General features: G+C 36.9%; 2 protein-coding genes across 4 annotated transcripts; both read left to right on the top strand.

The window, feature by feature from the left end:
• Positions 1 to 1,424: 1,424 nt before the first annotated feature.
• Positions 1,425 to 22,577, top strand: LOC120191071 (probable mitochondrial adenine nucleotide transporter BTL3). 3 transcript variants are annotated; one of them, XR_005522662.1, is made up of 6 exons: positions 1,425 to 2,012; positions 2,109 to 2,412; positions 3,138 to 3,605; positions 3,932 to 4,096; positions 11,262 to 11,266; positions 22,563 to 22,577. XR_005522662.1 is itself a non-coding variant. In XM_039194076.1 (4 exons), exons 1-4 carry the CDS (start codon positions 1,591 to 1,593, stop codon positions 3,998 to 4,000), a joined length of 1,263 nt encoding a protein of 420 aa, XP_039050007.1. In that variant the 5' UTR covers positions 1,425 to 1,590; the 3' UTR covers positions 4,001 to 4,164. The 3 variants fall into 3 exon arrangements, 1 of the variants encoding a protein (XP_039050007.1); XR_005522661.1 differs by lacking the exon at positions 11,262 to 11,266 and adding an exon at positions 9,194 to 9,198 and having other exon boundaries at positions 22,563 to 22,576; XM_039194076.1 differs by lacking the exons at positions 11,262 to 11,266; positions 22,563 to 22,577 and having other exon boundaries at positions 3,932 to 4,164.
• On the top strand, positions 5,039 to 8,208 carry LOC120191070. Its single transcript, XM_039194075.1, has 8 exons — positions 5,039 to 5,375; positions 5,452 to 5,592; positions 5,689 to 5,916; positions 6,114 to 6,321; positions 6,619 to 6,755; positions 7,118 to 7,198; positions 7,564 to 7,630; positions 7,900 to 8,208. Exons 1-8 carry the CDS (start codon positions 5,068 to 5,070, stop codon positions 8,206 to 8,208), a joined length of 1,479 nt encoding a protein of 492 aa, XP_039050006.1. The 5' UTR covers positions 5,039 to 5,067.
• Positions 22,578 to 22,710: the final 133 nt, after the last annotated feature.

Raw genomic sequence — 22,710 nt, 5'->3', positions numbered from 1 at the left:
TTCCTGTGTTGGTATTTTCTACTTAAACAATTTTGACACTGGTGTTTGTGTTACACCTGCGAATGGTGATTGCTGTAAACAATATAAAAAGACATTTAAGGTGCCTAATATAATATGGTAATTTCATAGAAAATATAGAAAGCAACCACAGTGACATAATTATTATTAAAAATTTAGTTAGAGTCAAAATTATTTATTGCTTTCTGTTAACTTCTGTTCTTCCTCTGGCCTAACAAGAGCATGTTGAGTTCTTTTCTCAAAACCCTTCTTCTTAACTGAAGAAATGGAATAATCCTGCAAGGATCCATCAAATTGATGGCTTTTAGATAATTGTATAACGCCACTTGACATTTTAATAATGCTTACCGAAAGATTCCACATCTGAATCCTACTCCAAGACAAATCATAGAAAGTAACGTTTCTGACCGCAATTAACTTAAAACAAAGAAATAGATCTGTCTACCAAATATGCATGTTTTTGTGTGTTTTAGTATATGTTGCCTTTGTAGAAATAAATATTTCAGCATAAACTCTAAGGTATGGTCCTCACTGTCACATGGTATTTGGTGAGTTCTTTTAGCTTTGTAGAAATATGCACTTATTCTTGCAGCTCCATCTTCTATCGACAACAGCATCAAAGTGAGTTCTCTTTTTACAATGAAGTCGAGGAAACCGGTCATATACGGCAGAGTCAAGTTAAACGATTTACATCAATTCTCACAAGACCATGAAGACGTAGAATATTCAAGCCCTTCAACTCTAAAATTTAATCACCTAATTGGGGCATAAAGAAAGTGAAGATAAGAAAACGGTGCGTGTAAAGCTTTAAGAAAGACATCTTCATCACACGGCCAGTCAACGTGGAGAGGCGACAATGACGACTGACCAAACAGGAGAAGACGACATTGGGGGAATGGGTTTTGGGGAAGATCACGATTTGGGAGGGGTTTTTGAGATTTTACATTGGATCAAATTGATATGATTTTTAAATATTGAAGATTTATTAAATTATTTCGAATTGGGATCGATTTGATAAAAATATATATGTTTTGAAGACTAAAATTGTTATTACATCATGTTATGTCATCATTTTCATTGAGTCAACGATCAAATCTAACAGGTGATAACTAAAATAGAAAAGAAACGAAACTTAATACTAGTTATGATTTTTAAAAAAGTAGTAGAGTGGTCAAAATAAAAATGTAGAAATATATGGATGTCCCACTAGAGAGTTCATCCTTTTATTTATTTATTTAAAATTTTACTGTTTTGAGAATCGGATAAATGTGGGTTTCTTATAAAGGATCCTTTATCCACTTGGATCATACCTATAACCTACTAAATAATAAATCAAAGGAAAAGTGCATAAAGAGGGGGGAAAACAGGGCAACAAAAGCGACTCGGTGTACTCACAGCTTGTACTATAGCTGGTTCGTCGATGGATGCAAAGCCGCTGCCGAATTCCTCCCACCACGTACTGTACTCCCTTCTCCATCACCGTCCCATTTAACTCATCTCCCCTTCATTCCCTAACAGATTAAGTTTTCCCCAAATCACCGGGTGCCGCCATTTCCACCACCGGTTTTAACAATGCCTAAATTCCATGTCCAATTCAAGAACTCCCTTCCCGACTGCCAAGCTCACCTCCCTTTTCCCTCTAAATCTAATTTACCCAGCCCTGGTGGTCTATTCATCGACCCCTGTTTTCCCTCTTCCCTTCTCGATTTCGTTTCCCCCTTTAAAGATTTTTCCTCTTCCAGAAAAATGGCTTGCGTTTCTCGTAGGCAAAAGCCTGGGGCGGTTGACGTTAAGGACGTGTTTTTTTTGTCCGTTAGTTTGAGTAACGATGGGCTTGTTTCGGAACACAAGGAATTTCAACTACAAAATGAACTAAAGAAGAACAACGACGGGGTTGTGGCTGAAACCAAACGGAATTTTAGGGTAACGCAACGTGGCGCAGTCAATACTACAAATCATTTGTGGGCTGGAGCCATCGCAGCCATGGTTTCCAGGTAACATTAACAAACTCCGTTCGTGATTTAGCTACGCGCGTTTTCGTATTTGTCTAGATCCCTATGCATTTCTAATTATTGTTTGAAATGCTATAGAACATTTGTTGCTCCATTAGAGAGATTAAAGCTGGAATATATAGTTCGCGGTGAACAAAGGAATATATTTGAGCTTGTTAAGAAGATTGCTTTGACTCAAGGGTTACTTGGATTTTGGAAAGGGAACTTAATTAATGTTCTTCGCACGGCTCCGTTCAAAGCTTTGAATTTTTATGCTTACGATACGTATAGGAAGCATTTGCTTAGACTGTCTGGAAATGAGGAGACTACAAATTCTGAGAGATTCATTGCCGGTGCTGCAGCTGGCATTACCGCTACTGTTCTCTGCTTACCACTTGATACTGTATGTCGAAACCTAAGCTTTTGTTTTTCTTTTCATTGTTCTATCTTCAATCTGTTATTAGTCGTGTAGGCATGTTAGGTTCTTGGCTGTATGCACTTCTATATTGTACATTTGGGGCAACTATTAGAAATAGCACACGGGCAGTTGTTAATCCTTTGTGTTATTAGAGGATTAACAAAGTTATAAGAGACCGATTTTAAAGTTGTTGTCTAGTCTTATGTCTTAGGAGTATTGTTTCTTTATCATTTCTTATGTCTTAGGAGTATTGTTTCTAGACAAAATGATCAGGATAATTTCCCATTATTGTCATTGCAATGTCATGTCTAACATAATACTTTTTTAACCAACCAAGGTGAAGGATAGTGTCTCCAGGGACATCTTACTTTTTTAATTACTATAATCCTACATGATAGCAAAGTGTTTTTGAGATTTCTACAGAATAACAAAGTTTAATTCTAGCTTGAGAGTTTTAATGCTTAAAGATGTATTAAAAAATGTGTGATACGTACTTAAACTATATTAAAATATGATTTTTTTCATCAATGGAGGATTGCAATTTAGACCTTTCATTGCTTTTGTCAAATTTAGGATCACTGAAACTGGCTGTACTCTGGGAGGTTTGTTTTGTTGACTATTAATAGTTTCATTTTGTTGATGTCTTTTTCTAGATGTGTTCTTCTTTTTCTAGGATGGTAACTGTTTACTACCTGTTTATCATTGTACAGATTCGAACCAAGATAGTGGCTCCAGGTGGAGAAGCCTTAGGCGGTGTAATTGGTGCTTTTCACCACATGATCCAAACTGAGGGATTCTTTTCTCTATACAAAGGTCTAGTGCCCTCTATTGCAAGCATGGCACCTTCAGCTGCAGTATTCTATAGTGTGTATGATATGCTGAAATCAGCTTATCTGCGTTCCCCGGAGGGTAGGAAAAGAATTCAGAACATGAGTCAAACAGGGCAGGAACTGAATGCTTTGGATCAGCTAGAGTTGGGACCAATGAGGACGCTACTATATGGGGCTATTGCTGGTGCTTGTGCCGAAGTTGCTACCTATCCGTTTGAAGTTGTGAGAAGACAGTTGCAATTGCAAGTCCACGCAAGCAAAATGGGTGCACTGGCAACTGGTGTGAGGATAGTTGAGCAAGGAGGAATTTCTGCTCTCTATGCTGGGCTAATTCCCAGCTTGCTACAAGTAAGTGGATAAGCTTTTAATAAAATCTCACAAATCGTTACTCAAAAGCTTTATGCCCATTATCCCTCTATAAATGCGGACATGAATCAAACAATCGATATTAACACTATAACATGAGAGTTCATCTCACAAATTTTTATCTGTGCTGCCCTGAAGTTCTTTGAATTTGATTAGTTTCTACATTATAATATAGTTATAACATTCGATCCACAAATTGTTTAAATGGGATACTCCTCCCCCCCCCCCCCCAAAAAAAAAAAGCTCACACACACAATTTGTGGTTCATATGCTTTCCTCTATAATAAAATATTATTTTTTGTCTTCAGGTCCTACCTTCTGCTTCGATCAGTTATTTTGTATACGAGTTTATGAAAATTGTTCTCAAAGTGGATTGAAGGGAGAAGATGGATCCTCTCAGTAAAAGGACTGGTATGATTTTGTACATTGACCATAAAATGATCAGAGCACAAAGATTCAAAATGGTAACAGTTGTCAAATTATCATTGATGTTCTCCGCATATTTTTGTACCTGACAAGGGACCAATTGAAACCTTCATTGACATGTTAAATTATTTTCTTGATTATAGACCCTGCAACCGGTTACTGATTGAATTTAGAATCTTGATTTTATTTATAAATTTTTCGTAGCAAATTCTCATGATTAAGATCAGGGCCTTGGTAATGCATATAAGCATTTTCTAAGGTCCTTGGGTGCTTAAAATGCATTTAAGCGTTCTATGAAACTTGATGCTTCCAAATCATTCGGAACTCTTGTTAAGGATTAAAATATTTGTCACCATCTTTCAAAAGTTTCTGTCCATTTTCTCACTCCCTCCTTTCATCCGTCCTTCCACTTTTCCACTCAACCAAGTAAAATTTAAAGATATTATCAACATACCAGAATTTGACGTTTATATATTAAATGAATAGATATATCTATTTTTACAATATGTATTATTTTTTATATATACAGTTAAATTAAAATTAAAGTTTTATATGAACAATCGAATCAAAATTTAATGTATATAATTTTACAAAATCAAAGTTCATGTATCATCATAGATCATACACATTTTATCAAAATTCATGAGTAATTTTGAAATTTATTTCCTAAATATATTTATAAGTAAATATAACTTTAAAATCAATATTTTTTTAAATAGCTTTAATTTAAAATAAATACATGTAAACATATAAACACTACTCTACAAACCTCAAGTAAATTCAATTTTGGACGACTGATAATCAATATGTTTGGACTTGGAAGCACCGCAAGAAAATATGTTATATGATACACGTGTCGTGTCAATCAGTGGTCTATTCGATAATCTCAAATGCAGAAAAGTTCCAAAATTCGCTTCTTAATTTCCCACCAACATAATTCATCATTTATTGATCTTTGTTTTCTTCCCAAAAAAAAAAAGCTGTCATTTCCGCCACGCAAAAACCGTAGGTAACCATCATGTCGCCTTTCGGCGACGGAGTCATCAATGGCGGATGCCGCTGCTTGATTCCTTCCGGCGAAGAAGATGGTTTCCACGATGGAGACACTAATTGTGGTTTCTCCGCATCGCACGACGAGACTTGCACGCATTGCGCGTCATCATGTTCTTCCTCTGCTCTTGGTCTTGATTCGAGTCAGTTAACGGATTCCGAAAAGTTGCGAAGACTTTTAGTCGCTTCAGCTAAAGGCTTCTCAATTGGAGCTGGCCTGCAAGGTGGCTTAGCTATCTTCTCGATTATCGCACGCTTGCAGCGCAAGAAATCAAGGTATCTGTTTTGTAGAATTTAAGCATTTTTTTAATCTCTTTAAGAATAACAAAATAGTAATAGTTTTCTGATTTAGGAAAGTTGACTCGTTTTCTGATAAAGAGGCAATTTATATGGCAATTAAGGAGACAATTAGATACGATATTTTTCTTGGAACTTTTGCTGGTACATTTGTTTCCATAGATGAAATCATTGCTACTCGAGGAAGACATCACAGGCAATGCTCTTAACCATAATTTTGCTATCATAAAGTTGAAATCAAAATTGTTATGAACTTGAGTTTCATTTAGTGGAGTGTTAAATTTTGAATTAGGACTGCGAAATGGCGGGCGTTAGTAGCCGGGCTGGTTGCAGGGCCTTCCATGCTTCTTACCGGGTCTAACACGCAACATACAAGTTTGGCCATATACATACTCATGCAAGCTGCTGTATTGGCATCACGTTGTGGAATAAAGAGAAAACGATTTGGGAAGCTTTGTAAACCTCTTACTTGGAAGCATGGTGACATATTCCTTACGTGTCTCTCTGCTTCAGAAATTTTGTAAGTTACTGCTATTAAATTCTCCTGGTTATTTGTGTTGTTTTCTGCCATTTAGTCCTATTGTGAGAGGGTGGAATCAAGATCAAATATTGGGAGTGGTCAAATTTTTCTCAACTTGTTCTCCTAAAAGGATGATAAATGTATTGTTATTACCTGTTTGGGCATAATTTTTCAATTGGTATCATTTGTACTTTCAGGACTTCTTACATCTTGAAGCAAGATAGTTTGCCCCCATCATATAAGTCCTTTCTCAATGAACATGGTGGGAAGGATATTGTCATTCTGCAAGGTGTAAAAGAGCTTGCAAGCAACCTCCCATTCACTACTTTGGAAGCAATAGAGAAACTTCACAAGGCAATAGGGGTGGAAGTTAAATTAGATCCAAACATGAAAATCCCTTGCTCAGTATGATCATTTTTTCTCCTTTTGTTTGTTCTGTCAAGTAGTTTAATACACTTAATCGTTGTTTGAAGTCTTTACAAATCTTGCAAACAGAGCTCATTTGCAATAAATTCACGATTCAATATTTTCTTCCAAAAAAAACATGTTCCCTTTGTGATAAGATCCTTGAAGTAGTTGCATTAATCAATATGGTTGATAACTGAAACATAATAGGTTTTATTGTAGGTATCGTAGAGTTTGTGAATTAAGCATATTGTTTGTTACTTCCGAATTAAGCTCAAATTCTCAAGCTGTATGCAGATGATACACGGGAATAAATCATGCGGAGCACATGCTGTTACTTTTCTTATTGAAGCATATAAAAGGGCATTACCAGTATATCTTCCAGTTTATTTGATTCCTGCTTTGATAGTTCATCGTCAAGGCCTCTTCAAAAGGTAATGCAGTTAGACTTTTTTCTTGTTCTTGATGAATATATTTTCTAAAAATTTGGAGAGATTTTCACTTCAGCTACTTGTTATCGTTATTAGGAAATGAAAGGGAACTTTTTTACTTTAGTCCATTTTTAGCACTTACTATAGTAGGTAAACGGCCTTTTACAATTGGATTGAGCTTTAGCTTGTTAAAGCGGATGTTATAGTTTTTGGTTGAGCTCATAATTTGGGCATCAGGGAAAAACACTAGAGCATTAGCAGACTTATTCCAGTCTTCTGCTTTCTCTCTGTCCTCTCAATCCCCTCCCCACTAGGATTCCATTTCGCCATTATCATCTTGACTTATTCTTTTGAACTTAATGTAGGCCTTACAGGTTATTGGGAAAAAGTATTGTTGATATTGCCAGATCAAGCTTATTTTTATCTACCTATTGCACATCAGCTTGGTTAGTGTTATATTATTTCTACTGCTTCATGCATTCTATTAGTAAAATTGTGTGTTTGTTCTCCATTGATCTGTATTTCCTAATGTTTAACTTCAATTTAGATTTCCCTAGAGATTTTTTTTTTCTTTTTTCCATTAAAATAACTATTAACACAGTGAATACCGCATCATAATTTCCTGCAAATGACTTGTAAAAACAGCGGGAGAAGATCTTCCTGAAATGGTCAGGTGAAGAGAGGTATAGAAACTTTTGCATTTCTGCATCTGATTGTAGTTCTAGCAAAAGGATATAGATTAATTAACAAAACCAATCGCATATAAAAAGCTGGCCTTTGTAATTGAGCTAACCACTAACTTTTTAAACAGGATCTGGACTTGCATGCTGTTTGGGTCCTTCAGAAAATGTAACATACCATTGATAGCAATCGGAACGGTAAAGGACTCTTTTCAACTTATTCTATGTTGTTCCGTTCCCCCCCCCCCCTCCTCCCCCTTCTTTTGAGTATATATATATTCCCAAACATGCGTGAGGATATGACTTGGTTAATATTTTAAATAAAATAAAATAAAAAACTTAAGAAAACATTAAATATAAGGACAGACATAAAATTTTAGGTTAGAAAATATGAAATTATTCATTAATAAAAAAGTACAAAAAAATATTTGAATTATCTGAAATTTATATCCAAGTTTATTGCGTAGTTTCCAACGGGTCTGAGTGTTGCAATTGAGAAGAAAAGCAGGCGGATGGAGATATCACTCTACTGCCTTGCACGAGCCATAGAGAGCTTCTTTACGTGGATGGCTGATGAGGAGTATTTGGCGGGGTCAAAGAATCTGAAGAGACCTGATGTGGTGATTTTTAGCTTATCAACAGCTATCATAATGCATTGTTATGCGCAAGAGAGGGAAGTGTTTCGCTCCAAGTACTTAAACGTTCTTGATTGGATCTTTGGTGTGCCTCCTCAGCCATGCCAAACCCCTCGTTGCAAAAACGTCGGAGCAGTTTGAGATAGGTATTTAAATGGACATTATTATGGTTATTCTATAGTTTTGATAATTTTATAATATCTTTTTTTCAATATTTGCAATCGATATTTATTGATCGAAAATAGAATTCATTATCATAACAAACATTTAGAATTTAAGAGACGTGTTTATTGATTGATAATAAATTTTCCATTTCCATTGACGGAATACTTTAAAATTTGCCATAAACTCCATAGGACTTATAATATGCTGGTTTAGATATATATATATATATATATATATATATATATATATATTGATAAAAATAGAAGAGGAACCTGCCCTAACAACTAAACTTTGTTTCTGTCAAACTTCGCTCCTAGTTCATCATCTTGATTTGCATCATATTTTTTTGCTTTAAATATGTTTAATAAAAATAATTGCATCATGTCATCATGTTTGACTCGGTCCGGCAACATTTACCCACTTTTATATTGTTGACATATTTTTGGAGCTAGTGATTCCCCCTAAAAGAAAAAAGAAAAGGAAAGGAAGAGTACTATACATAAAAAGCAGTAGTGTATAATTTGGTGGATCAGTAACAAAAACCGTGGTTTCCCAGTCATCAGTCCGAGTTGCTCTTCTATGACTCGATATTCGAGATAAACTACGGTAAATATGACAATCTATAAATTATGCTCTTCTCAATCGAGATATTTCCGAAATCCTTTACAAGATCAAGAGACAAAATTAGAGACTAAAAAGACTTTAAACAATCTAAGATACAATAATCTCTCAACATCTCATATGACTGGCAAAGACGTAACTTGCTACGAGCATGAATCCCCACTGAAAACCTTTGAAATTTTGGTCACCAAAATCCGTTTTTCCTTTACAGTATGGGTCATGGAGACAGACTCACAGAGATGTGGTGACCATACAAACACAACATATTGAAATCTGTACTCTTATAAAGAATAACAGATTGCAAGGGATAAAATAAAAGCTCGCCGCCAGCTATTCATAGAATCAGTCAATCAAAAAGCTAACTTAAATTAAGAATCAACTACATTTTTTGCTATTTCCTCAAGCATCCTGAGTTAGGTTACCCGTTAGGGACTCAAAACACTAGTTTTCTAAAATAGGTTTTCAATGTTTTCTCAGGAGACGAGCTTAATCCATAAGCCATCCATCGTCAAGCTTTTTTTTCTGGTAAAAGATACTAATGTTGCAGACTACATGGAGGCAAATTTGACATTAAATATTTCGGAAAAAGATACGAGGAAGAAGAAAGGACAACGGACACTATTCAGGGGAGTTGAGAAAATAATTGAATTAATTCAACTGTGAGAAAATTTTGACCTTACAACAAAATAATAGTAGAATATGTAAAGTAGGATCTGCATATCTTTTGCAGGATATGTCGGCTATTTAAAGGTAAAATTTAGAGAAGGTCCTTGTCGTATATAGTTTAAACAACTTTATTCCTGTTATTATAATTTGATCCTTTCTAATTCCTTCAAGGCTTTAATTTTTAGACCTTTTAAGGCTTTAACTTTTGGATTGTGTACCTTTTTGTATTAATATATACACGTTACATTTTTTACCAGGTCAAATATTATAATTTTCTCTTTATTTTGGTTTTCTTAAAATATGAACAAATTTATTTAATTGTAAAAATAATATCAACAGGTGTCTCATCATTCTATATTTTAAAAATACATCACACCAAATTATTTAATCAAATTACAGTAGAAACTCTTTAAATTAATACTCGATAAATTAATAAACTCTCTAAAATAATAAATTTATCTGGTCCCGACTTGGGCCAATGTAAAAAATTGAAAAACTCGATAAAATAATAAGATAATAATTTTTCGTGAGATCCCTTTATAATTTTCGGTCCCAAGAAAATCATAAATTAATAATTCATAGAAACTGAAAAAAATTTATTACACTCTATTGAAATATGATTCATTAGTTGTCTGTTTTCCTTTAAAGTTTAAGTCTATTTGGAGCTCATTATTAATTTAACTTATCTCTTACAACGTAATTCTAAGAGGTATAGACTAATTTGCCTTTTTGTTTGATATGTATAGTATAATTACTTAAAAACTCTTTAAATTAATAATTATTAATTTATCGATAAATTAATAACTCTCTAAATTAATAAATTTCTCTGGTCCTGACATTATTAATTTATAGAGTTTTAACTGTATAATGGAAAGAATTTGATCTCATGGCTAAAATACACATTTAGAAGGAATTGATTCCATGACTTAAAAGTAAATTATAAATCTTAAACGTGGATCATAAAAGAAAGATTAAAAAATAGAAAATAATCAAATTTGTAATTAGAAACACTAGTGAATTTGATTAGAACACATAATATATGGAAAATTTTGTATACAACTTGACCGTTATTAAGACGGTGAACGCGAGAATTAGGACCCACAAGTTGATGGCAATTGGCAAAGGGCGTCAGCCATTGAGGTTTTAGATGCATTGGGTGGTGAATCAAGCATATCAGTTTGTTTAGCCGACACTTGAAAACCTGGTCTACATTATACTATTACTTTATTTATTCAACTCATACACAGGGCCACCCGACACGGAATCTTGGTTTAAGGATCAAATTTTTGTATTACTTTATTTTTGGGTTATAAAAAGTCTCAACGTTTACTAACTACTTTGATGGAGAGAGAAGAGAAAATAGGAATTTGGGGTAGTTTATGTTTTTCTTCATAATTTTTATAAGAATTTATTTCACACGATTTTTTTTCACAATTAAAGTTTTAATGTTATTATGTCTTATTTAGAGTTTACGAGTTACAATTTTAAAATTTATGGTTTATTATTTATATTCGGAATTTAAAATATATAATTTTAGTTTAAAGATTAAAGAATAGGATTTAGTAGTAACAACTGATTGGTCTAGTGGGATGAGCACTAGGTCCCTTAAGCAATGTCAGGGGTTCGAATTCCGGCGTTTGCAAATGGAGTTAACTGGGTTGGGAAGGTTGTCCTCGCCTCTACAGTACCTGATCTAAATTAGTTGGTCAATAGATCAGATACCAGTGATTAATTAAAAAAAGAGAGAGTAGGATTTAGTGTTTAATGTCCTTGAATAAAATATGTGACAGCATCAAAATCCTATTTATAAAAAAACATCACCATTAGTACAAAATACAATAACACAAATCTTAATATTTTAACTATTCATAATATTTTTAACTTTTAAACCGAAAATAGTTGTGTTTATATACACTCGAATTCATGATCTTACAACAATAATAATAATAATGTTAATTGAAATAAATTTAATAGATAATCCTTTATGTTTTTAATTAAAAGAAGGGAAAATTTATGTTAATTCATTCCTAATTGAAATAATACTTAATAGATAATCTTTTATATTAATTCATTTAAGTTCATTGAAATAATATTTAGTAGATAATCATTTATGTTTCGGAATAAAATAATAGAAAATATTGATCTAGTAAATGCATTTTTTTAAGAATGAACGTATAATGGAAAATGTAGGGTTTACTTATGGAATTTAGTGTTTACTTCGAGTGTAAGGTTTGTGTAGAAAGAAATGAAAAAGGTATGGCCAAATCTGTGTTCACTTTTGGCCGTAGGCAATTCACGTTGACAAGTAATGAAGAAAGAGTTTAGGTTAGAAAGAGCTTAGCTTATGAAATAAGGTATGTTCTCAACCTTGCACAAGTAAGAAACCAATGGATTATTCTAATCTAAAAGCAGTGGAGGAACTTGATGATATAATTTGGGGGTCAAGTTAAAATTTTAAAAAATTTAGGGGTTCAAATTAAAATTTTCAACATTTTTTAAAGGTTCAATTTACCTTTTTTTCAACAAAAAAAAGGTATAACTAAATTTTTTGGAAATTTGAGAGGCTTAATGAGAATTTTTAAAAATTATGGGAGGGTTTAATTAAAAATATTTAAAAATTTACAGCTTAATCTAAATTTTTAAAAAAATTATGGGGACCAAATTAAACTTTCAAAAAAAATTAAGAGACTAAGCTATAATTTTTTAATTTTTTGGGGCTATGACCCTCACATGCCCCTCTTATGTTCCGCCCGTCTAAAATGATCACAACAATAATTAATACTTAACTATTAGTTGATTCAATTTCTTTTAATAATTATTAATTTATATTAATTTTATTGATGATCAATCTAAATCAAATATTATAGATACTTGTTATTATAAATAATAATATTTATTAAATATTAAAAGAATTATTATATATCAATATAAATAAGTAAATAATATTTTTTATTTTTATGATAAATAATATTAATTAACTTATTATTATATTTTGAAAACTAATCTTATTAACTTTTATAATAAGTAATGTTATTTATTTTACTTGATGTTTATAATAAATATTTTCCAAAAGATATTAAACAACAGAAAATAATTTATATAATATTGAAGACACTCAATTTCGTCTTTTGTTATTAATATTATTATATTATTATGTAATATTACAAACCATAGTGTATAATTATATTATTTACATTTTTGACAGGCCCCAAAATCAAATAAAATGGCCCAACAGCGGCCCAAACAAGTTGGCCCGTTCCAAGCCAAACCCTAGTAGTTTCTCTCTCACCAGCGCCGCATCTCCAAGTAACCCAGGTTCCCCACGCTGCACGCCACCAATCCCGATTCTTTCGGCGCAAGGAGAGCACGAAGATCCTTCAATAACAACCCACAACCAATTATCTCGGTTCAACAGCAAACCAATAGCAAATGTTAGTTTTTAACTAGGAATCAAACTCCCAAAAATAGGGTGGCTTGAATATTATAAATAGCATGTAATCCCTAATGTAATGGGGGACACGGTTGATACGAAATACAAGTAGAGATTACACACAAGAAAATCACGAAAAAGCAAACAAACGTTCGAAGTAATTTGTATAGAATCTGAGTGAAATAATAGGTAAATCTTTACCTTGCTTTTGGTTTTCTTGGCTTGCATGACACATTTGTTTGCTCTTGGTTCGAGCGGGAACCCATTCGGCCGAGGAACAAAAGGGAGGCCCTTTGTTTTTCAAAATTATATTTTTAGATCTACGTTTTTTCAAATCAATTTTTTAAAAAATAACTTTGGTTTTTAGAAATGAAGTTCAGAAAGCATTCGAAAAAGCAAATTTTTTTTTGATTTACCGCCGATGAACGGTGGCCGGCGCCGTACAACGGCGGCCGACGAGACGGCGCTACGGCCAGATTCTGGAAAGCACGGCGGCGTGTTCATCTGCTTGATGAACACACATGAACACTTCAGAGGTTTTAAAACCTTTCTTTTTGATTCAAGTTGGCAAATGGGGAAATAATAGAAAGTGTTTGTGGGAAATGGGTTATATACTCGACCCGAGGACCCCATTTGGATCCCCAGGGTCCGCGTGTTTCTGAAACGGGTGGGGGATAATCTCAGTTTCGGTCCCCTTTCCTTTGGTGTGCCTCAATTTGCCCCCAAGAATCGACCTTTGTCCCGAAATGTCTTCAATTTTGGCCACCTAATTTGTTTTATTTTCAATTTAGCCCCCTGTTAACCTCAATTTGTCTATTCAATTTTAATTTTCTTTAATTATTTGTTTTTTTTTCTCTTATTATTTTTGTTATATATATACATATTACGTTTTATTAGTTATATATATATATATATTTTATCATTAGTATTATTGTATATATATATATATATATATATATATATATATTTCCTATTTTTATTTCTTATATGTATATATACATATATTTTACTTATGATTTCCTATTATATATTTTTTCTATTTTTTATTATTATTTTACTTATATATATATACTTGCACCTTTTTTATTTATCTATCTTCTTTTTATTTTTATTCTTTATTTTTATCTTTTTATCTTCATTTTGTTTGTTTTATTCATTTATTTGCATTATCATTTTATTTTTATTTAGTTGTCTACTATGTATATATGTGCGCTATTATTTTTCTTCATTTTATGTATTTTATTCATTTTCTATCACTTTCCTTATTTCATTTGTTTTACTTTCTTTATCATTTATTTTTTCTAACACATATTTTGACTTTTAAAGGGTACGCTTTCAAATTAATCAATTGTAAGTAGTTGAGATTGCTATTTTTACATTTTAATTTAAAGTTACATTTTTCTTAACCAAAGACAACTGGAAATTACGTAGTACCGAAAGGGTGGTTCAAGGGTGCTAATCCTTCCTTGACCGTAACCGACTCCCGAACCCGACATGTTTCTGGTACAACGCAGATCAGGTAAGAAATAATGTATCCGATCAACCCATTTTTAATAAAATAAATGGTCGGTGGCGACTCCAATCCACATTTTTCAAGTCGAAGCCCAATTCTGGGCCCAACTGAAAGACGGTTGCGACAGCTTGGCGACTCCACTGGGGACACAGGTAAGTGAGTCAGGCTAAGGTAATTTCCAGTTGTCTTTTTAACGAAAAGGGTAAGTTTAAATTTTAAGGTAATATTTCGATCCTTATTACTTATTTTTTATTATATTTTTCGAGTAAATAGTTGGACTGACCGTTTTCTAATGATTTCAGCTTTCCAAACATTTTTCATCTAAGGCTCTAAACCCGAGCTCCGAACCCGTTTTAAGTGGGGGTGAAAGCGACGCCTTCGTGTGAATTTATTCACCGTATGGGCCTAGCAAGTAGCCTTCGGGATTCATATACCTTATGCCTTCGTGTGAATTTATTCTCCGTATGGGCATAAGGGAATGTGTCCTCTCGAGTTTAACTTAGTCCACACAAACCTGTGATGGGTTTCCGACTGAGGGTCTGGTCGGCCCAAGGGGGCGCCAGCAAGGAGAACTCGAGTACTGTTTTTAGAACCTAAACCGGGAGACTTTGAATAAATAGAGCCTACCCCAAAACCACATTCCAAAACCTAGGACATTTCTTTCCTAACCTTTTTGTCCTTATGTTTTTCCTTTACCATTTTTTTATTTATTTTTTTTATTTATTTCCATTTTACTAACTTTTTTTTGCCTTTGTGTTTGTTTTTAGCATTCGCATCATAACAAGAGGCCATTGATCCCTAAAAAGGTGTTTATTAAAACTCAAATAATCTAAATCCATGGACAAAGGTGTTGTAATACAAGAGATTGAAAACGCTGAGGCACGACTATGGTCCGAGAAGGCTCAAAGTGAAAAGGGAGACAGTCTTCAAGGAAGCTATGTGTCAGAGTTGGTTCGCTACACCCCTATCAGCCTAAAACAGAACAATGTACAAGAGCTTCGAGACATCTGGGACAGTTGGAAGAATGATCGGAGACAGAAGTTCAGCCAACGGTACGGTGACATTGCACTCTTGCTTCATATTAAGACTGATGAGCCCTTAATCAGAGCCATGGTTCAATTCTGGAACCCGGGATATAGTTGTTTCACTTTTAACCAATAGGACATAGTGCCTACCATCGAAGAATACACTACACTGCTGCATTGTGAAAGCATCAAGCTTGAGCGAGCCTACATTAAACACATCAAAAGCCAGCCCTTCAAGAATGCACTGGCCAAAGTTGCAGGAGTAGATGAGAAATGGATAATCGATCGGACTCAGCGTAGAGGCAGTGGAGAAGGAATTGAATGGATCCACATAAAGCAACTAATGAAAAACCACCCTGATGAGTGGAAGACTATAGACCTTTTTGCACTGGGTCTGTACGGTTTGATCATCTTTCCGAAAGCTTTGGGGTGCATTGACGCTACCGTGGTGGAACTATTTGAGCAACTTTCTAAACGAGTTAATCCAGCACCAGCCATCTTGGCCGAGACCTTTCGATCTCTCAACCATTGCCGAAGAACTGGCGGAGGAAGACTCACCGGGTGCATTCAGCTCCTTCAGGTCTGGATTCACAGCCACTTCTGAAAGACTAACGGGGTTGCCTACCGCCGTTTCAGCACCACCTATTCACCTCTAGGTTAATTTATCACCTTAAAATGGCATGAAGGCGCCTCGAAGGAAAAATGGATGAAGGTCTTTACGCATCTTCAGGACCGGGATATTGTCTGGAGAGCCCCCTGGCTATTTCTCAGTGACGTTCTTTTCCGATGTGGTGACTCTGACACTGTGACCTTACTTGGACTTTGGGGAGCAGTCGGGTATGCTCTGTTATTAGCACTTAGACAGTATGGAGCACGTCAGTTTGTCCCAGCAACATGCGGGTTGGCTAGGTCAGAGTTTGAGTATCACGGCGGCAGCTATAAGAAGATGATCAAAGAAGCAGCCGATTCGTGGAGGAAAGTATTCCGGATGGATGTTGTAGCTGCCAGAAGCATGCTCACTCCGGATTATGTGGAGTGGCGAAGATTGAGAAAGAATGACAACATCCCTGTGCCAGACTGTGATAACACCCGAACCATGGAAGAACATCTCAGGCATGTCCCTTCTGAACTCGAGATAGCCAATACCGAGTTTGAAGCCGTGAATAGTGAGCTGAAGCAAAGGATAAAGGAACTTGAAGCCGAGCGCTATCAGTGGAAGCTAGATGCTGACTCTCAGAAAGATCGGGCAAATAAACTGGAAAGAGAACAGAAAAGAGTTTGTTTTGAGTTCGAAGACTTGAGAAAGGGATATCAAGATAAGGTCAAGGATAACGCCAAATTGAAGGTAACTTCTGAATACTGGAAGGACGAAGCTCATAGCCTGAAAAGGAAGTTTGAGGGGCCTGATGAGAAAGCTTGGAAGGAACAGATGAAGACTGCCCAAAGATGCTTGGCAGATAGTCAATATCAGAACCAGCGCTTGAGAGTTCGGGTAGCTGACTTAGAAAAACAGCATGAGAAAGATGGCAAGACAATAGCTGAGTTGGAAGCTATTGTAGATGGGTTCAAGAGGCAAGCAAACGAGCTTCAGATGGTGCCCTTCGACGGAGGATTACAATGGTGTTTCCGTTGGGAACAAGCACAGCGAAGGGTGAGGGCCCGAGATGCAACCATCCGAGATTTCCTGGATCAAGTGCAAAAAGCAGCCCGTCATCTGCACGGCCTAGCAAGAGAAGCTGGAGTGATTCGACAAGGCATTCAACCGGTGACAGATGAAGGCAGAAGACTTGTCAACCTACTGGAAGCTGTTCGGGGTCTAGAGGATTTAGTTCGAATGTACCTTTAATTTGTTTTTATGTCTCTTAAAAGATAAAACATTTTTGTCTAAATAAGGGTTATTTATAATAATGAACACTTTTCTGGATCAATGCCTCCAATTGCATACATCGTGCATTGCATTTCTTGCATTTTATATTTCATGTCTGTTTATTTTATATTTTCCATGTTTTTACATTCATATTAACTAACATAACATGTCTCAGACACCAAGCTTACCACCGCAAGCAATAGATACACATCACCCGCACAATACTCGAGCAAAAAAGAGGTAAATGGAAGCCAGAATGGAGAAGATCGAAGAGAACATGGCAAGACTTCAAAAGGAACTAGAAGATAAGATGGCTCAGAACAGTGAAAGTACTCTGGAATCCATCAAGAGAAATCAGGAGTCCTTGGTCAACCAAATTGTAGCCAAGTTGACGGGTCTACAGCAAGCTAGTGCATCAGGGGGCATTTCTTCCGAGGGGGTGGCCATACCACCAACTCCGCAAGTGGTTATCTCACCCGGAATATTACCCGGGGACGCATCTGCTACTAAAGGGAAAGCAGCACTACCCGGGGACTCATTCGTTACCAAAGCGAAAGTTGCACCTGCTGTGAAGATACAAACTTCTACAATCATCCCTGATGATCATCCGGATGATTATCATGTCCCAGACTTTGATGAGGAAGATAAAGCCAAAAAGATGGAAGAAAAGATAAAAATATTAGAAGATCAAATAAAGATGGTCCAGGGAGACCATGATTATTATGGAGTGGACGCAATGGAGCTGAGCCTAGTTCCAGACTTAGTGCTTCCACCAAAGTTTAAAGTTCCTGAGTTTGAGAAGTTCGACGGGAACAGTTGCCCTTCAGCCCATATCACTATGTTCTGTCGAAAGATGACAGGATATGGCGGGAATGACCAACTCCTGATCCATTGCTTTCAGGAGAGCTTGTCCGGTTCAGCTATTCGGTGGTACAACCAGCTTAGCCGAACTCATATCAAGACGTGGAAAGACTTAGCCAAGTCTTTCTTGGAGCAGTATAAGTATATCAACGATATGAGACCAGACCGGGTCATGTTACAAAGCCTAGAGAAGAAACACAATGAGAGTTTCCGACAGTACGCACAAAGATGGAGGGATTTATCTGTGCAAGTTCATCCACCCTTAGATGAAAAGGAAACTAGAAAGCTGTTTGTACAGACCTTGAAGGCACCTTACTTCGGGCACTTGGTAGCAATCACGTCGGGAAGTTTCTCAGATTTAGTCATGGCCGGTGAAATGATCGAGTTGGCCATTAAACAAGGAAAGATTGAGGGAGGGGACTCTAGTAAAAAACCTCCCGTGAAAAACAAAGAGCGAGATATCAACAATGTAAACACCTACAACGTCAGCAAGGGGGTTACAATCTCAAGCTCAAATTCCACAGCAGCTGTGCCATCCGGTACTTCTAGACAAAACCAGAGAGAACTAAGAAGGGAAAGGGAAAGGGAGCAGTTCGAACCCATTCCCATGACATATAAAGAATTATACCAACAGCTCTTCGACACTCATGCAGTGTCGCCTTATCCTATGAATCCAATAAATCCCCCTTACCCAAAATGGTATGACGAGAGCGCTCACTGCGAATACCATGGCGGTGTGCAGGGGCATTCGATTGAAAGTTGTCTCGCATTCAAGAGACTTGTGCAACGAATGCGTAACAAGAATTGGATCACTTTCAACTCCGGAGCACCAAATGTCACCCAGAATCCCTTGCCCAATCATCTGGAGACAGGAATCAATGCCGTTACTACCGAAGGGGGCAAGAAAATTAAATCGAGTGTTTCGGAGATCAAACCTCCTTTGGCTTGGGTATGGAGCCAAATGGTGAATGCAGGGCTTCTTACACCATGTCCAGATACGACAGAAAATGAAGATGGTAACCATTGTTGTTACCACAACAAAGAAGGGCATAAAGTGCAAGATTGCCCAGAGTTCAGATCGTTAGTCCAGCTCATGATGGACCAGAAAGAGCTGGAGTTTTATGAAGAAATTAAAGAGTCCTTGGAAGCAGATGTTTGTGCCACTGGAGAATCATCAGACAGAAGATTTGGTAGGGGTAGTCCTCTGATAATTACCCCTAAGGCAAGCATGACAGTAACAACACCAGCCAAGGTGGTAATCTCAGCACCTCGGCCTTTTCAATATAAGGACAATCGGCAAGTGTCATGGAAGTACGAATGTCAGGTGAGTACTTCCGGAGGATGTAATAGTAAAGTGGGGCAAAGACCACTTGAGCCATTCAAAGAAGATGTGCTAGTTGTCAATGAACCTATAAAGGAGGAAGAAGCTAAAGAGTTCCTCAAGATCTTGAAGCACAGCGAGTACAACATTGTAGAACAGCTCCATAACTTACCTACACGTACTTCAATGCTAGCACTATTTTTAAGCTCGGAAGCACACCGAGAAGCGCTGTTGAATGTCCTTAATCAAACGTTCGTGCCACAAGACATACCAGTTAGCAAGATGGATCGACTGGTGAACAATATTCAAGCTGATAATCTCATCTCGTTTTCAGATGATGAGATTCCATCAGGAGGAAGAGGCCGAACAAAGGCGTTACACATTACTACCTACAGTAAGGGGCACGCTTTACCAAGTGTCTTAATCGATAATGGTTCGGCTCTGAACGTGATACCTTCGGTTACATTGAAGAGGCTACCAATAGATACCTCTCATATGAGAGCTTGTCAGGATGTGGTCCGAGCATTTGATGGGACCAAAAGAGAGGTAATCGGAAAGATCGAGGTACCATTGACCATCAGACCAGCCACCTATGATGTTGAGTTCCTTGTGATGGATATCATGCCGTCCTATAGCTGTCTTTTGGGAAGGCCATGGATTCATCAAGCAGGTGCAGTACCCTCCACGTTGCACCAGAAAGTTAAATTTGTTATTGACGGGGCCTTAGTAATTATCAACGCTGAGGAAGATATCGTGGCAAGCGTGACCACAGAGGCTCCATACATCGAAGTAAACGAGGAAGCGGTAGAATGTTCGTTCCGCTCCTTGGAGTTTGTGAATGCCACATTCGTGGCGGAATGAAAGAGAATCCCAAGACCTCGACTCTCCAAATGCACAAGGATGGAGATCAAGCAAACCCTGGGCCGAGGCGCCAGAACTGGGAGAGGTTTTGGGAAATATTTGCAAGGAATGATTAATCCTGTCCTTCCTATCTCAAAATTAGACCAATTTGGGCTAGGTTTTCAGCCCAGTTATCATGAAAAGAGAAAGGAGATCCAAAAGAACCGGGAGAGAAGGTTGGCCAGATTGACTGGAAACGAACTCCAATGGAAGCTTATGACATTCCCGCCGCTTTTTAGAATATTCAAGTCAGGTGGTTATGTGTTTGAGACCACCATATCCGAGTTAGAAACGGCTCTGGAAGATCTGAACATCAATGCCGTGACCACAGAAGATGTTGACAACGGAGATAGATCCATGATATGCCCTCTGCCACATGGGTCCGTGCCTAGCAGTTGGTCGGTGGAAGAACTACATGTGGTTTACAAAAATCTTTCAGAGTAATATTCGAACTATCCCTATTTGCCTATACCCGGGGCAATAGGTGATCTTTTGTAAGGGTGAATAAACATTTTGTTTAAGTTTAATAAAAGATGCATTTTCTTTTCCATGGCAAACAAATTTTTCTTTAATTTTTGAATTCATTATCTATCTCCTTCATTCCAGTATTTCATTTCCAGTTATTCTCAAAGTTAGTTCTTGACCGTTCCGTGTGGGATATTATCCTCTCACACATGCACATCTTCCTCCTTTCAGGTTCCCAGATAACGATAATATGGACACTGATAATCCTGATCCGGAGATGGATTTTGAATCAACCATTTATCTTGGGGAATTTGATGAATGCGATAATGAAGAGGAGTACAACTTGCCTACCGAATTGTTGAGAATGATAGAAAGAGAAGAAAAGCAAATACTGCTACATGAGGAGGCGATCGAAATCTTAAATTTGGGCACTGAGGAAAATCGAAAGGAGGTTAAAATCGGCACAACTCTTTCGACTGAAGCAAGAAAAAACCTGATAGTCTTACTTCAGGAGTACGGAGATGTGTTCGCTTGGTCGTATCAAGACATGCCGGGACTAGACACATATATGGTAGTTCACAAACTGCCAATCAAACCAGAATTCAAACCTGTGCAGCAAAAACTGAGAAAAATGCGACCAGAAATGCTCCTTAAGATCAAGGAAGAAGTCAAGAAGCAATTTGATGCCGGTTTTCTCCAAGTAGCCAAATACCCGGAGTGGGTGTCCAACATAGTGCCTGTGCCGAAGAAGGACGGGAAAGTACGCATGTGTGTCGATTACCGGGACCTTAACAAGGCAAGTCCCAAGGACAACTTTCCTCTGCCACACATAGACACTCTGGTGGACAATACGACCGGGAACGCCTACTTTTCATTCATGGATGGATTTTCGGGGTACAATCAGATCAAGATGCATCCCGAAGACATGGAAAAGACCACTTTCGTCACAATGTGGGGAACTTTCTGTTACAAAGTGATGCCTTTCGGATTAAAGAATACAGGGGCAACATATCAGAGAGCTATGGTGACCTTGTTCCACGATATAATGCATAAAGAGATCGAGGTTTATGTCGACGACATGATTATCAAGGCACAGACAGAGAATGAACATGTCGAGAATCTGAGAAAGCTCTTCCAGAGATTGAGGAAATTCCAATTACGACTGAACCCTAGCAAGTGTACCTTCGGGGTGATATCCGGGAAACTATTAGGCTTTATATTTCAACAGAAAAGGCATCGAGGTTGATCTTGATAAGGTTAAGGTTATCCAGAGTCTACCTCCTCCACGAACACAAAAGGAGGTCCGAGGTTTTTTAGGAAGATTGAATTACATAGCCCGGTTTATATCTCAGTTAACTGACAAGTGTGATCCAATCTTTCGCCTTCTCCGAAAAAACAGCCCTGGAACATGGGATGAGAACTGTCAGATTGCATTTGAGAAGGTAAAAGAGTACCTGTCCCACGCTCCTATCCTGATGTCCCCTATCCCAGGAAAACCTCTGTTCTTGTATCTCTCCATATTCGAGAGCTCCATGGGGTGTGTCCTGGGTCAACATGACGAGTCCGGGAAGAAGGATATTGGACTCCGGACAACACAAGTTCAACTTCACGACGAAGGGACTGCTGGTTGTCAACAAACAATTTCCCAGTTCCAGAACCAGTTTCAACTTCACAGCGGAGGATATTGGACTCGGAACAATACTTGGATTTCAACTTCACGACGAAGAATTTCCAATCCTCAGGCTCAAATTCACGACGAATGAGCCATATACAATACCAACTTCACAAACAGATTGATCCAACTTCGTG

The sequence above is a fragment of the Hibiscus syriacus genome, unplaced genomic scaffold, assembly GCF_006381635.1.
Source record: "Hibiscus syriacus cultivar Baekdansim isolate YM2019G1 unplaced genomic scaffold, ASM638163v2 tig00116964_pilon, whole genome shotgun sequence".
In the NCBI taxonomy this organism is placed as follows: Eukaryota; Viridiplantae; Streptophyta; class Magnoliopsida; order Malvales; family Malvaceae; genus Hibiscus; species Hibiscus syriacus.
This window is presented reverse-complemented; position numbering and strand designations above follow the sequence as displayed.